Source organism: Centroberyx affinis, unplaced genomic scaffold, assembly GCF_046629955.1.
Source record: "Centroberyx affinis isolate AG114_WGS23_722 - 3 ecotype Tasmania unplaced genomic scaffold, CSIRO-AGI_Caff_v1 ptg000508l_1, whole genome shotgun sequence".
In the NCBI taxonomy this organism is placed as follows: Eukaryota; Metazoa; Chordata; class Actinopteri; order Beryciformes; family Berycidae; genus Centroberyx; species Centroberyx affinis.
In genome coordinates this window covers 289,277-305,604 of record NW_027279159.1, presented here as the reverse complement: position 1 = coordinate 305,604, position 16,328 = coordinate 289,277, and the positions used below count along the sequence as shown (strand labels likewise).

At 39.7% G+C, this 16,328-nt stretch overlaps 1 protein-coding gene across 2 annotated transcripts; it reads right to left on the bottom strand.

The window, feature by feature from the left end:
* Positions 1–530: 530 nt before the first annotated feature.
* Positions 531–6,586, bottom strand: LOC139642694 (syntaxin-2-like). Of its 2 annotated transcripts, none has more exons than XM_071517648.1 (9): positions 6,494–6,586; positions 6,188–6,257; positions 5,963–6,062; positions 4,664–4,738; positions 4,088–4,161; positions 3,671–3,779; positions 1,875–1,948; positions 1,340–1,477; positions 531–1,056 (listed from the first exon to the last, which is right to left on the bottom strand). In XM_071517648.1, exons 2-9 carry the CDS (start codon positions 6,245–6,247, stop codon positions 853–855), a joined length of 834 nt encoding a protein of 277 aa, XP_071373749.1. In that variant the 5' UTR covers positions 6,248–6,257; positions 6,494–6,586; the 3' UTR covers positions 531–852. The 2 variants fall into 2 exon arrangements, with proteins under 2 accessions (XP_071373749.1, XP_071373750.1); XM_071517649.1 differs by having other exon boundaries at positions 6,188–6,254; positions 6,494–6,570.
* Positions 6,587–16,328: the final 9,742 nt, after the last annotated feature.

Below are 16,328 nucleotides of genomic sequence, written 5' to 3'. Positions count from 1 at the left end.
TCTTCAAACATTTTTACTGTCCCAGAGTGCAACCTGTATTTACACTTACTTAATCTGTGCCTGTTGGGATCTAGCACTAAGTGTAAACTGAAAGAAGTTAAGAAAAAGTGGGTGAGCACATAGTCCTTATAGGCTTCAATATACAGGACGTTATTTAGTTTTTCCAATTTCCCTAGTGATGAAAACATCACAGAAGCCTTACATTTTAAACAGTTCTGCACATTTTATACACCAAGTACTGCAGCATATATGTACATTAACATTTTAACATTATCAGGTTTGCAAATGATTGTCATTCTTACCATATGCCAAAGTTGTCAGCCTTGTTTGTTTACCGACTCCCTGTCTCATCTAATCAACTAATGTTTGTATTGTGTGTTCTATTGTGTGTTTACTGTTAACACTGCCTTCAAGCCAAATGTCGCTCATGGGATTAAGAAGGTGAATGAAGGCGAATACATGAACTCCACCAATGCCGTTTGTGCAATCACACAAATTGGTCTCCTTTGATTACAATACACTTTATTTCCAACATTTACGTCACAGTACATGGAACACAGACCAAGAAAATGGCAGCAAACACCGACGCTTTCGCTTGGGCAGTCAAGAGGCACGTGCAGTAGAGGATTTGTTGTAATTCAGTGCCAGCAGGCTCTGGACAAGGTAAAATACCATCTTCTCCATTACTCCACTCCTAGGAGGAGTGAGGGAGCAGATCCGCCACCACTCCATAAATCGGACGTAACATTTTTTTTCATAGGACAGCTGCCAGCTTTGATAGGCGGACCTTGACCAGGATGTTTGGTGCATTTAATGTTCAAACAGGACAAGGTTCAGGGCCACTGAGCTCGGTCACGGTTTTAAGTCTGAGGGGTTTTGTCCAGCAGCAGTTTTAGCTGCGGTGGAACTCTTGAATAGGTTGAAGAAGCTCGGGAGAGGCATTACCCTGTGTCTGTTTTTCATGTAGAGGACTGCGTTCTTGGTATCTGCGTTGCCCGTGTCTACATACTCTGCAGCACTGGTTACATTTTTTTCTATGCTGTTCATCAACTCCCCCTGGTAGAAGACACAAGTATTTAATTCATCAATTAGCAGTGCGGATAAAGCAAGAATATCGCTCAATTTGTGAATAATTTTAATTTCACCTAAGTGCTCTATAAATTATGGTTACAAGAAATTAGAAGTGGGTGAAGAGAACAGAAACATTTTATGAGCAAAAAAAAAACAAAAAGAAGAAGAAAGCAATGTTTCAACCCATACCTCCCTACAGAATATTCATTTATTTTTATGGCCTTAAAAAAAAGAAAGAAAAGATGTGCAAGTGAGGCAGCCATTTTACCTGGGTCTCCACAAGCATGGCGATGTCAGCAAACATCTCGTGCAGCTCTCTGATGCTCGACTCCAGACGGACTATGTCCTGATGACGGGACTCGATCTCATTCAGGGCCTGGCGTGGAATCTGAGTGCCTGAGATGATCTGTGTAAAGAAATGTGTACAATCATCTACGTGGCCACACAGCACATGCAAAAAGATAAATTGTAACTGCTTTTCTGAGTGGCCAATAAAAAAGTAAATGTCCAGTGAACTAGGTATTAGTGCTAGAGCAAAGACTATTTGCATAAAGCTGATAATATTCTCAGTGACCCATCCCATATACTGTACGGTGCCTTTGAACGGCTGCCCAGAATGCAAAACAGTACATGCATAAGAGTAAGTAAGTGCATAAGAAGGCAACCTTTGTCCCTCTCTTCCCTCTGACAGGAACTGACATGGACAATGCTCTAATGCCTAGCCCTTGGGGATAAATTAAGTTTTATTGAATTGAATAGTTACGGTTTGTGACTCAAACAAAAAGTAGAAAATTCTGACTAACATCAGATGTGAAGATGGCAGGATTGTCACTGTGAAGCATCTCTTCCAACTCTTCATCTGTAGTCACTTTATCCACTGAAAGAGAGACAAAACAGACAAGATAAAAAGATTTTTGATCGATGATTTGATGATGATCTTGATGTACAGGTTAGTTAAACTGTGACTGCTATCTCAAACAGATGATTTTTCAACATCAGTGGGCACACTTAACATGGATTACGGTATCTGGGGTCAGGTAACCAAACTTCCAGGGTAACCATAATTACAATGGAAGCACAATTACTTCCTAAGTGTAGTAATTGATTGCATTATTACTTTTGTATCATTTGCACAAGAGGCAATCACATCTGAAACCAGATTTTCACACTGACATGTAAGACTTGGAGCATTAGATTCTCTAAACTGCAATCAGTTAAGTTATTTGCATAGTTTGGAACCATGTCCTGTGTGTAGTCTGCAGGGAGATAAGCAGAACAAGTAAAATGCCACAGGGAATAGGATAGATAAGCCTAAAAGGTTTGGGAACCAATGGCCTAAATTAGTTGTTAGCTTAAGAATTTTTTGACCTTGGACTGATCAGTAAAGATAGGCAGAAAATAAAGAAAATCCTACACTCATCCCATTTGTAATATGGACAGCACACCAGCAAGAGGGGCCGTTTATAGTTCCCCACTGACCAAGCAGGCAGGGGACTTGCAAAGGAGAATTTTAAATGGTGCAATAGCTGTAAATCTACCTCTGTCCTGAATTCCAGTGTTAGCAGCCAGTGTTTTTATCCACTAATAAAGTCTTCCACTGTTAGGAGTGTCAGAAGCTAAGGCCTCTTTTGTTTGATTCTCCATTTAATTCCAATGCGGGTTTTGGAAGTTTTGATATATTTTTGGATATCATTGCAAAAGGAAAACGCCAAAAGCCAGTTGACCATATTTCTCCTAGGTCAAGGAAAGATGTATGTATTTATTTGATTAGAATACACAGGGTGAATCAGGCCAATATCAGGGTGTAGTTGAAGTGATTAAGAGTCTTGTTAATGGTAGGATAAAAGTGGATTTTGCCTCCTACAAAGACATAAGATATCTTGACATGTGCTTATAAAATCAGTTCATCAGGATGAGTAGCATTTTGCTTAAGTGTAGGGCCGATTAGACAGATGGCCAACAGCAGGTGTTTTTCCTGTGTCTTTTGTTTTTCTTGGCACCCGTTGTGGTGTGGTCTTCAACTTTGTGCTTGCCTTATGTTTTTTGGGGAGGAAATTGGCCATGACTGTGTACACTCCTTTATCGGGTCAACAAAGGCATGTCAAGCGTCTCTATCTTCAAAAACCTAGCTTATCATTATCTTATTACAAGACTCCATTGAAGGTAAAGGTGGTATCTATTACTAAAAGCATGTTCAGTGTTAATTCAAAACTGCTAAATATAATACACCTGGTAACATGGAATCAAGTATAGGGATGGGGCAGAGGAGAAAGTAGTCATTTGTTACACTCCTTGTGACTGAGAAAAGCAATAATATTCCTGACTGCGTAACATGATACCCACCCAACACTGCCCGCCTCTGACTATCTGAGCAGCCATTACCATAGAAACGCCTACACAGGTGTCTCCTGCTGAATTACTAGCTCATGTTTACTTGCTAGTAAGGAGTAGGCAGGGCTTCCCTCCTCTCTAAAACACTACAACTGGTATGAAAAGATCCAGGTGTGCGATATAAAGGCCATTTACCTGACACTGACCAGAGTGGGAAGAGTGTGTGTGTGTGAATGTGTGTTTTGGTTGTTTGTTTTCGCTGACTCACCGATTTCCAGCTGCCTCTGAATTTGTGCTTTGCACCTCTCTCTGAAGGAGATTTGTGCGTTGTAGTAGCCCCTCAAGACTTCCATAAACCACCGAGTCAGGTGTGAGTGCTAGTGGAAAGTGGTGAACAGATTGGAGAATTCAGAGCAGACTGGAAATTAAAAGATTAAAAGGAATCGTCGTAGGAGTAATGATCTTGTCAGATGCATAAAGATCGAGGCCTCTTTGAAATACCTTTTTTGGCTTTCCTGGCTCATCCCACACAGCCACATGCTGTCATTTCTGATCGTTTCCAAACTGGAAAGGGAAGGTTGTTGTTTGGAGGATTTGGACTTTGAGCTGAAAAGGTAATAAACCCAGAGTCGACTATCTTTATGCATCTGGCTCATTACAGCAAATAAATCATGTAATGCCAGACCTGGTTCTTCTGGATACGCTGGTTCACGGAGGCACTGTTGCTGTTCTCATCTAGAGGCAAACTCGCCTGCATGGCTGAAAGAAAACACACAAGGATGACATCGCAAGATCACAAACACAGGACCTAAGTTAGGCCTTTAATAAGCACTCAAAGACAGCCTCCACTATTATGCACATGCTGGCATGGGAAGCTTATTGGACAAATACAGTCTGCTGCATAATGTTGCCATCTTTTCTCTGTTGCTAGTAGTGGGGGAGGTTAATGTTATTCCAGGACAGTGTGTTTACTTATCACCAGCAGGTGAGTGCAATAGCTTTCCATTTGCATGCATTTGCAAGTCAAATCATAAGTCATGAACTACGCAGTCCCACCATTTCAGGAAGTACGATGAACTGACAGTCTGCACAGTTCCCCCTCATTGTCTCAAACTGTACTGGTGCAGAGCCACATTTCAAAAAAGAGACTCCTGCATACTAAAAACCGTTCCATCTGTTCTAGTCACATCTCTACTGTCTGACAAATAAATATCTACAAGAGCAGATTGTGCAAGGTTTCAGAGATAATATCTGCACCTACATTTCAACTTGGCCCGGACAAAGTGGACATTCTTCTTGATTTCATTGTTCAGCTTCTCCAGCTCATCTTTCTTTCCTGAGAATAAGATTAAAAAGTATGTTAATGGTAGCAAACACACAATCGCAATAGGCCAATGGTCAGAGGTGATGTCAGTAGACTGTTTGCTTTTGTATGGCTCTCATGCAGCCAATTCAGACTCCATTACATTGTAAGGTGGTGTTAGCCAAATACATTGACTGAAGCAGTTATGCCTAATTTAGACCAAGAGGTTTAGTCACCATTGTCCATCACTCAAGAGTCGCCCAAGGCATCATATTTAATATAAAATGAATTTCATTTGGTTGAAGTGGTTTTTCAACATTTGGACTTGGACGTTTTTGCAACTATATTTTGCAACTATGATCGAGATACTGCCACCAAATAAAATGCATATTCACAGAATTACTGCCTAATAATTTGTGTTCTCAGCTTCTACTGTCTGCATTCTAACCATGTTTATCACCTGTTAGGGCAGTCTAGTGATTATCAAAGATGACTACCATTTGTAAAAATGTTTACTTTATATAAGTATTTATCTGATTTGTCTGCATTTATATAGCTTTAATGAGTTTGATATACTTTGATTATGGTAGCTTTATCAATATCCTGTGTATTATTTCACTACCACATTTCCGTTTGACCAGCCCAGTTGAAGTAAATTTAGCAATGGGATTCAGAGAATGTTTACATATCACCATACATGTTTCTGTAAGTCACTGTCTGCTGACAAGAATTAATTGTTTTTTAAATAACTAAGTAATTGCATATAAATTGTAATTAGTGTTTTATATTTCTAAACTGGATTGATAAAATTAATATGGATAAGTGTGGGGCTCTTCTCATACATTATAGAATAAATGTGGTAATAAAAACTGAATTTGGAGCCTATGCTTTGTTGTACATTATTTTAGCAGCGTATATTAAAAAAATAAAAAAAATAAAAAAAGCCTACTGCAGGGTGTGCAAGTCAAAAAGAGTGCACTGCATAATACTGGTGACTAGTATGCTGGCTCACACTTAGAGTATACTCACCTCCTCTTCCCTTACGACTACATCACTGGTATGAGTTTTAAGTATTGACTTGAATACATACTGAAGCAGGGATGTGGCAACTACAGATAACCAGGGCAGCAAAAACTACTTGATTTAGTTCATGGCGGCTGTGCCACTCAAAGAATCCACTTTTATCGAAGATCTCCATAAGCAAAACGTCTGACATTTAACTGAATGTGCGGAGAAGACTGACTGGTCTCTACTTACTCTGTTGTGGGTTGGAAGCAGAGAGGATGGCGCCATGTCTCCTCACCACCTCCTCCGCTTGAGAGGAGATTGTTTCAATGAGGCCTCTCACCTCTGCCACCTACACACGCACAGAGGACAAGTTAGACAATGTTGGGAAGTCACACAAGACCAAAACACACACACACACACACACACACACACACACACACACACAAGCGGCGCATATGCCTACGTAAAATTTACCGTTTTGAAAAGTTCCTCCATGTTAACGTTGCTCTTCACTGGAACAGTCACATCATCCATACTGCTGCTGCTGTTAGGAAAAGAGGGAATGAATAGGCCTACTACACGACTTTAAAAATGCTTGCTCAGAATAAGAAAGCCCCCCGAGGAAGTGTAGGCTTTGACTGCAGTAGATGACGGGTGGCTGGATTAGCTCATCTTTACCGCTCTAAGAAAACTGTGAAATAACGAGTCCTCCATAAAATCAATCTACAGTATTTAACTCCCAAAACATGTTGCCAAGTGTGTCTTTAATGGGCTACTCACAGCTGCCGCGCGATCCGTTTGATCTCATTAACATAAAAGTAACAAACTGAGTCAGGTCCTCATAGTTTGCTTTCGCTATTCACTGGAAGTGCCCACCTGTCGCGGGCACGCGGGCGCGCCTCCGTCAAAAACGGTAAACAATGGGAGACACGCCTTTTTGGCTGGGGGGGATACTATGCCCGTTGAATGCACTGTATGTCATTGCATTTAACCTAATGGTAGGCTACATAGAGCAAATACAACATACATGCAACACAAGCAAGTAATAGGCCTATTACCTTACCAAGCGGCCAGTTTATCTCTGAATAACTCAGATAAGCTAGGCTACTATAAAAACTTGCAATGTAGAGACAATGGGAACATTGTGCGTGTTAGAAATAGTAACAATAGAGTTTAGTTAACTTCTGCCCTTGTGTACTCCTGTCTGTGTTAGTGTTCATGTGTTTTGTACAGACCCTATGTAACTCTGTGTAAACCCTCTGTGCTTTCCCAATAAATGTGCTTGGTAATCTAAAAAGAGAGTTTTCTCACTCTCACTTGACTGCAACGCCACAATACAAGTAGCCTATCACAGCAAAACAAAAGAGTAGCCATAGGAAATTGACAGGTTCCCATCTGAAAAATACGCCAAAGGGCAGGCTGTAAAGCCATCTTATATTTGTGATAAGTTATCTAAAGTTGGCACATGGTTATGTTACTTTATAAGAGATTAGGCCTACACATGCAGCAACAGATCACAGTCTCTACATCATTGATCTTTGGTTAGTTTCGCCTGCTTGTCTACAGTTTAGTTCAGACATCACTCACAGCTACATCCCAACTGACCATAATATGATTTTGATTAATCATGAAGGGACTAAGACAAGTGGAAAGGTATTTGTGGTTATTAAATTGTTAATAAATTGTTAGATTAAATTCTTAGAGGGTGATTTTTTTTAATTGAACAAGTAAGTGACATTAAGTGAGCTTTTTTATTTAGTGTGAGAAATATAGCAATTAAAGCAAGATAAGAATAGGGCCTTAATTAAAGAAAGGAGTGGAAGAGTTGAACCTTTTGTTTAAGAAGAGTAATCTATCTGCAGAGGATGCAATTAAGTTAAATAGGCTGAAATTAAATATTGATCAATTGTATCCGGATGGCAAAGGGTGCATTTATAAGATCTGGTGCCAAATGGCTGGAGGAGCGTGAAAAACACACCGGCTACTTTTTGCCTTGGAGAAAAGGAATTATAAATGAAAGAAGATTTCAGCCATCAAAATTAATAATACAATATGTGAAGACCTCCTCGTCATCTTAAAATATATCACAGGCTATGAGAACTAATACAATTCACAGTTTAATGACAAAACGTGTTTTGAATTCTCGGGCTCTGTTGTGAAGTTCATTTCATCTATGTCTGATGGTTTCAAGGCTTTCTGTGAAGAGGAATTGTCAGAGTTCATTCATGGTATGAAAAGTGATAAATCACCTGGAATAGATCAGGAATAGATGGAATAGATAGGTCTATCAGTAGAATTTTATCTGAGGTTCTGGGACATTACAGAAAACCCATTATACGAAATGTTTAAGGAGTGTATTCATAGTAATGAAATGAGTTCAAAAATGAAACATGGCTTAATTACTTTACTCCCTAAACCGGATAAGGATTTGCTCTAGGACATTGGCGCCCGATAACTTTTGCTCTCATTTATGCCAAGAGACTTAAGTTGGGCCTCAGCCAAAATATTAACGAAACCAAAACGTGTTTCATATCCAATAGTCAGTTCTATTATACCATGGATACTAGACCTTCTAGACTATTCACATCCTATTAATTCAGATGTCTTTATCTTATTCTTGGACTTTTACAAAGCATTTGATACCACTGAACATCAGTTTCTATTTGAAGAGGTGAAGTTATTCGGTTTTGGGAAAAACTTTATCAGTATTATCAAGATGTTCTATAAGTATGTTAATGGATTGGTGAGTCTGTATCAATATAATACAGGTAAGATAATTTCTCTGCTAGCTGAGAAACTGTAATCTCCCTACCAAAGATAGTTAGTAATAAGAGCAGTCCTCAGACATAATCATGAACATCCATGGTTTTATATTCACCAGTCTCTGTCATCTCACCTTTGTATCCATGTCGCAGGTCCTGCATCACTAGTTGGAGGAGGACATGTGAAGAGGATGAGTTTTAGACCATCCATAGTATTCTGCAGGGCAAGTTGGATTGCCTTGATGTGAACCTCCTGGTCAAACTTGACCCCTCCTCCTGTAACATACATGTTTACCCATGGGTATCAGGATGTGGGTATAAACTTGGCATGTTGATCACCAGGGCACAGAGCCAAAGGGCAGAGGGCTACTAATCAACTGTGCTTTAAAAACATTGTGCTGTACATTACAACAAGAAGAGAATATCTCCCACTCTCCCACTACAGTGCCTGTTAAGGTAAACCTAGGCTGATCCTTCTTCTAAAACTGTTTGTAATGTATTTTAAACAAACAGGTGTAAATGAAGTATCAGCCTAGGTTTACCTTAACAGGCACTGTAGTTTTGTCAGGGAGGCTTTGTGCCAAATGTTCCCCATTCCCAAGAGATGTGAAACATGATGTGAAAATGCATCTGTTTTATATTTTTCTTTAAAATGCTTTTTTGTTAGAAGTGAAAAATAAATTTAGTTTGAAATGTAGTTACCATTGAGTGGGCCTTAGCGGAACCAGCAGTGCTAGTCTTGCTTTCACTTTAGCCGATTGTTTCTACCACAAGAGAGAGCTGTTGTAACAAAAATGTTGTTGCTGTTTAAGGTTTGAAATTGTGTTTGGATTAAGTCATCATTAATAAATACACAATAGATTTTGTGTTCAACTGTCCTTCATGAATCAGTTTTTCCTGCTAAAAATAAGATATTTGCTAAACTTAACAAATAAATGTAATATCAAAACATAAACCAAAAAACAAGAGATTTGTATTTGATATGAACAGTCAGTTGTGACTACAGATGAACAGCTGTGGAAGGACCCAGTCCTGAGGCAGATGTTTTTGTTGCTGTATCTGATCTTCTCACTGCACCGTCATTTTTAAACAGTTTCTGTATAGAGTCCTTTTCTGTCTCTTCACGGTGGTGGAGCTGAGGCTCTGCCTTGAGACCTGGAGGGATCACCCCATCTGCCACCCCAGCCTGAGAGGTCCCAGACCTGCAGAGGGAGAAATGAGTAGATTTGACTGAGAGACCCAGACTGGCCTTTTGACACGAGCGACACAGTGAAAATCTTCTGTGTGCAATCAAGTGACAGTTTCATAAATAATGCAGTGAGTTCAGGCTGTTACTAGACAGCTCTGTTTCTCAATGCACGGCACAATGGGCAGAATGTTCTCCATCACTTTACCAGGGGCCATGAGCAAGATTGGCCAAGATTGGAATTTAGTTTTCTGTGGAGATTTTCCGGTTGAACAAAATGTCTCTCAGATCCGCCTTGTGCTTACAATTATCAGGGTGTGGCAGGATGTTTGCTCACTGACATGGTGTTTGAATCTGTCGATAAGAACCTGCTTAAAGACAGCCTTTCTTTTCTCCAGCTCATGATGTCTTATCATGTCCGTACAAAAATGCATGTACAAAATTACACCAAATATAAAGTCATATAGTAGTAAAGTGACCAGTTAAATGTTTTTGAAACAATGTACTAGGCTGAGTTATGTATAATTATTTTGCGAGTTAAATGAAACTAGTATTTCATATGCCATCAATATTTAATGAACTTTTATAATCTTTTGATGTATTGTCAAGTTGTTGCAAAGTAAGCTTTGTCATAACTTTTGCTTATCTACCTTGCTACTGGAGATAGCTTCAACATTAGAAGCTAAAGTTGGCCACAGCATTTTGCTTTTCTCTTCCCCAAAATATGATTAAGGTTATCAGCACCTGGATCAGCATTTCAATCTAATCTCATTGTGACAGACTCAGGTTTTGTGAGAGACAGATTTGGAATAATATGACTTTTGAGTAACCAATATTCAGTTGGAAATTAAAATATACAATTTCAACAGATGAGACCACAGAATTTGAATAGATAGAATGGTCTTTCCCATTCAAATCAATGTTCCTGGATGGTCAGAGTGGCAACAATTTTTATATGTACATTTGGGCTTGCTTCCGTATGAACCAACTTACTGCAAGTTGCTGAGGTGAGAGGTTTTGCAGCAAGCAGTGTTTTCCACTGCAAAAGTTCATGCCACCTCTAGGTGGTGGTCTTTTAAGCTGCTGCTGTCTTTAAATTGGTCAAAAGTGTCGACACCTGTGCAGTTAGTGGAAATGTTTATAGTTGAGTTAATCTGCTTCAGCCGATGTCCGTTAACTGTTTGACGTTAGCGAATGCTAACTTTTCTATGTTAGTTTATATCATTTAAGTAGTAGGCTAAAGTAGATGAAGCTTACCAGCTAGATTTGCTAATATGCTGGTTTTGACGAAAAGAGCTAGTGTGAGACAATTTTGACAATTTGCTAAGCACTCGTACAGCTGACACATCTGCATAGTTGTGCAGCAAGTGTGACACACTTTACGGCCTGAACACCCAGATTTACGTTGTCACCATAATCCTTAAAATGCCATAGTCGCCATTTTATGGTGTACCAGCTAAATTACCCTAGGATACAGTGGAAGGACCGTTCTATCCATTCAAATTCTGTGGATGAGACTTAGCAGATTCCAGTGAGGCTCCTGGTATCCATGGGCGGCTTCTTGTAAGAAATCTGTAAGCGAATGTTCATGAATGGACCAGCCTGTGCCATGATGGTCATAGTTGGAGCATTTCTTAAAGTTTAACATTTTTAAAGAAAACACTTTAAAACGTATCTCAGTCACAAGGTCCCCAGTGAGCACAGCCATGGGGACAATATAGTCTTTGTGTAAAGCATAATATTGATTTGATAGAAGGCAGACTACAAGGTTGTTGTAGCCATTGTAACCCTTTAGCAAAAAAGGCAGAATAGAAGTCAGGGAAAACTAACAGGGAATCTCATAGGCTTACAAAAGGCCATGATGAAGTGTCATAAAAATTTTAGAATTAGATATCCATACTAAAACAAATATAAATTTCTTAATTTTGTTTCTTTTTGCTGTTCCCATTCCAATCAGTTATAATTATAGACAACATTATATGCAAGTATTATCCACTAATTACTTGTACACATTCTCATAGTGTCCCTGGACATAGGCGTATGTCTTAACACCTGCAGTGCATGGGTAATTATGTTGTTTTTGGCTAGCATCAGGCCCAGGCAATAATGAGAAGCTAATTACTAATTAGCAATCCGCCTGTGCACTATTCCAGGCATCAGCCATGCTAAAGCTAAAACAGGTGAACTTATTCCATTCAATCTTTTTTTATTTTTTTTTATTCTGTATCAGCTACTGGGCCAAATTGGCCGAGGACAGTATTTGTGTCCCAGCTTCTACATCAATGCCAATATGCCTCCATAGGATACCAGTGGTGGAGCTTAAGGTTTTGTAACATGCTATTTAACACAGTTGAAGAGGTTTGTCAGACCCTCTTGTAGAAACAACAGACCACATCATGTGGGTGTGAGACTGGGAAAGGACTCACTGCAAAAGGTTTGTAGCTCTTACTGCAACACACCACACTCTACACTTAAACTTAAAATGAAAGTAATTATTATTCTGATTTTGACTGAACAAGCTATGTTTACACATGATTTGTTGTTGTAACACCATGATACCTCACATCATACTGAACATGGAAGATGATGGAGATAGCGAATGATGTTTAGCATACACATATTTTTTCACATAGCTGTCTTCCCCATTGAAATATATGTCATTTGCAGCTGCATCCGATTTTGGTGAGTAGTTTATATTCTGGTTTTCCCATGTTAAAACTAAGTGGAATGTTCCTGTTTATTGAATTGAATTATTGTCACGCCAGGGGAGTGGTTGGTAGAGTGTGGTCAGTGGCGATGGTATTGATGAAGTGAACATCTGAAATTCCACAACAGACAAAATATCTGACAGATGCTTTAATTCAAAATACCCAACCTTACCATGAGATTATTTTAGCCCCAGTAGGAATCCAACCCCTAAACCTGGCAGTGTTCATGCTATGCTCTACCAGAGGAGCTATACAGAACCACGCTGTCTCTTACTGATAGTTTTCAGTGTAAATCAATAATGCATGCTTGCTGGCAGGCTTAGCCGTGCCGAGCAGTGGATTGACAGACTGGCACACCTATAGTAGTCAGGCAGCTGGTGGTCTGGCTACATCTGTGATGATGAGTCCCAGGTGAAGCAGCAGCAGGACACCAGGTGGGGAAAAGTCCAGTTTTAATATGTGTCAGAGTAAAATTCAGCATAATACTTGTCAAAACAGAGATGCCTGGAATAAATTACATATGTGCTGTAAGTATCAGTAAGGCCTGTTAACTATTAACTGGCACTTAAGTTAAGTCATAGACTATAATAGGGTATAAGTGCATAGGATTATGTTCAAGGGAATGGGATAGTGGATGGTGGAAATCAATATAGGCAGGTTGTAAAGTAGCCACTTAAATAAATTCCCAGTGTTTACATTATCCTTCAAAACAGGCCCCCATAAGGGTTTGAATGTTTTTATACTTATTCTTGAATATTGGATATTTTTAATGAAACTGGGTACTTAGATTTATTTACTTTTTACCATAGTAATGGTGTTTCGTAGCTTTAGGTTGGTCCTGATTCTGACATTTCACTCTCTGACTCTGTCTCTGCCCTGCCTTTCTCTCTCCCCCCCCCCCCCTCTCTCTCTCACACACACACACACACACACACACACACACGCAAAAGCACACATAACAATATATCCATACACCTCTGCAGCTGTTACTTCTGGCACCTGCCACCTCCTACCTCCAGACATTTTCAAATGAGCAATTTCATCATCTATTAAAATGCCATTATAAGAAATGTAGAGCGATGTTGTCCATGACAGGAGTTTATTGGAGAGTAAATGCAAGCCCCCACATATGGAACACCTAATTAACCGGTAAGAATTTCAGAGTTCTGCAGGAATAGAAGTTTACGCCCAATGCAGTTCAATTTAATAGTGTTTTAGCCTTCAAGATTAAAAGTGGGGTCTCATATAGCCCTGCGTTGCTCAGTGAGTTGAGCATGGCACTAACACAGCCAGGATTAGAGGCTTGATTCCCACTGAGGCGTTCCATGCTAAAAGATGTATGCACTTGTGGTACTGTAAGGTGCTTTGGAAACCAGGAACACCCTGGAAGACAGCCAGAGAATCTCATAGTTAGAGAAAACAAGCTGCAGCATGTTGTAGGCAAGGTTGCTCTGGCACGATTACCATCAAGGCTTTTAAAAGGAGAATTCCACCCTCAGATGCTCTCAGTAATAAATATCATGTTTTGTTCAGAGCATTCCAGGACGTGTTTTTTTTTTTTTTTAACTTTTTTATTTTATCCACTTTCCCTGAACCTGCCTCATGTACTTCTGCTTCAGTTAACGATTTCTTACATTTCCCAGAATTACTTTCGTCATTTCCCAGAGAACTCACCTGAACTTGCTGCTTCCGGCCGATGGTTTTACATGCTGATGGAGAGAGCAATAATGTGTAATATTGATAGTGATCGTAACAGCAAGAGAGCGAGAGTTTCCACTTGAGAAAAAAGTGAGAGTTGTGCCCCCTACTCTAAACACAACACCCAGCTGCATTGCATTATAATTTACTGAGGCTACCGTCAGCGGATAAATTGGTATCTCTGCCTCTTTTTCAATGGATTTCCCCTTTATGATTGTTGAACGTCGGTGCAGAACGGGGAGTCGAACTGACACCAAAACCTACATTTGGGAGTCCTTCAGAGGAGCACAGCACTGTTCATCAAATTTTCTGTCACTCCAGTACTTGTGTGTTTTGTGAGATAAATTGTGTGTACAGTGGGGTGCAAAAGAAGACAGATCATTGACACGTGTAGGAAATTTAGGTTGTAGACAAACACAAGTGCACACAAACACACACACACACACACACACATGCAAACATGAAGCCTAGGTTTGTTGTGGACACGTAAAATGTAAAAATAACAATGACCTTATTTTAACCCCAAATAAGTACCTCTTCTTCAGGCCTGCTACATCAGTTTTTACAGATGGACAGGGTGATACCCATAGCTGCGACTCCTCTCCACCTATTCTACCGCTCGAATGTGAGAATGAAGTCTTCTCAAGATTAATTTCCCCTCACCTCAAGACCTCTCGAATCAATGTTTCCCTCTCTGAATATAAAGCACTGGGGAACAGCTGCTCATTCATCCAAGATCAATTTTAATTCAGAGACTGTGAAAAAACCCACTGAGCAGAAAAAATAGAAAATAAGATTTAGAAGTTCTGTCAACATCACCAAAAAATGTAGGGGTTCCTTCGGGAGCCTCAGATACAATAAGGTTATTGTACTAACCAACTATCCAACAAATATTTGAGTACAATGATTTGAAACACAGAGTGATTACTCATTTCCTGCTATATTGTATATTGACTGCATTACAATGTAAGGTCTCTGTATTCACTCCATCAGAATGTAAAGATGTCTGTGTGAAAATGAGTCAAGCTGGCTGGCTCTATACAGTCAAATCTATCCTGAGATGCTGTGTAAAGAAAAATAAATCAGTAAAATGTTATGTTGGCCTGAGTCTCCCAGACATGCTGGAGGGCAAATCAATAGCCTTAATGTTTATCTACCTGTCAGACATCGGCCTACTGAGACAGCAATTGAAATGAATCCTGCTTTTTATTTCATTCGTACTCTCTCTAGATAATAGAGAATGGCTGACAATAGCTACTGTATCGCTCCAATACTTGGGTTCTGGGGATTTCAGCCCACTGCTGGAGTAATTGGTCAAATCTCTCAATAGACCTGAAGCTCCAATTACTAAACCTTACTGTGTGAGTGTGGTTTCTGTAAGAGAGGAAAACACAATACAAGGAATTCGTATTGGCTACTAACATGGATTGACTATGTTGCCTGAGGCAATTTACAGCCATACACAGCAGATACACTAGGGGGCAGTCTAACACCACCAATGACACCAGGTGCCCACACAGAAATCACAAATAGTAGAATGACAACCAAATAGTGCACAACTAACAGCTAACAGTAAGCCAGTCACTCAGCTACAACGTACAATTCACTATAAATCCAAATACACTGAAAGATAGGCAAAAATTGGCGCTTATGGCACATAGTCACTACAAAAAGTGGAGCAAGTGCACGCATTAAATGACTTAACATAAGAAAATGAGGTTGAATAAAATAATGTTAGCAACTGAAGCTAGATAGTGCTGACACTTAATTGCAAGTACTACTTAACATGACCGCAGCAGTAGGAGGAATAAAGTGTTCATATTTAGCTGAGAGGTAATATTATGAACTATGCATAGCAACAATTGTATCAATACATTAACCTACATAAGTATTAAGTACTTACAGTTCGATGGACGCACACTAACAGATGGAAACAGTTACACACACCACAACCAGAACCCCAACCTTGCAACTGGAACTCTGAGAAACTGATGAGCTTATTGGTTCAGCACGCGCTGAACCAATGAAGGGAGGATACCATCCAAAAAGGGGGTGGAACAGTCCAAGTGACGTTGGCCTTTTTAACACTCTCTATCTCTCTCACTGGCTAGCACTTAAAGTGACGTTGAACTTTGGTAGTACATTGGGCTGTGTAGCTTCCTGGCCATGATATAACCCCAAAATCTGTGATTCTCTGTTATCTGTTGCTCCAGTAGAGGAGATTAGAGAATTGCGTTTTTTTCTCTCTCCATTCACTGCTA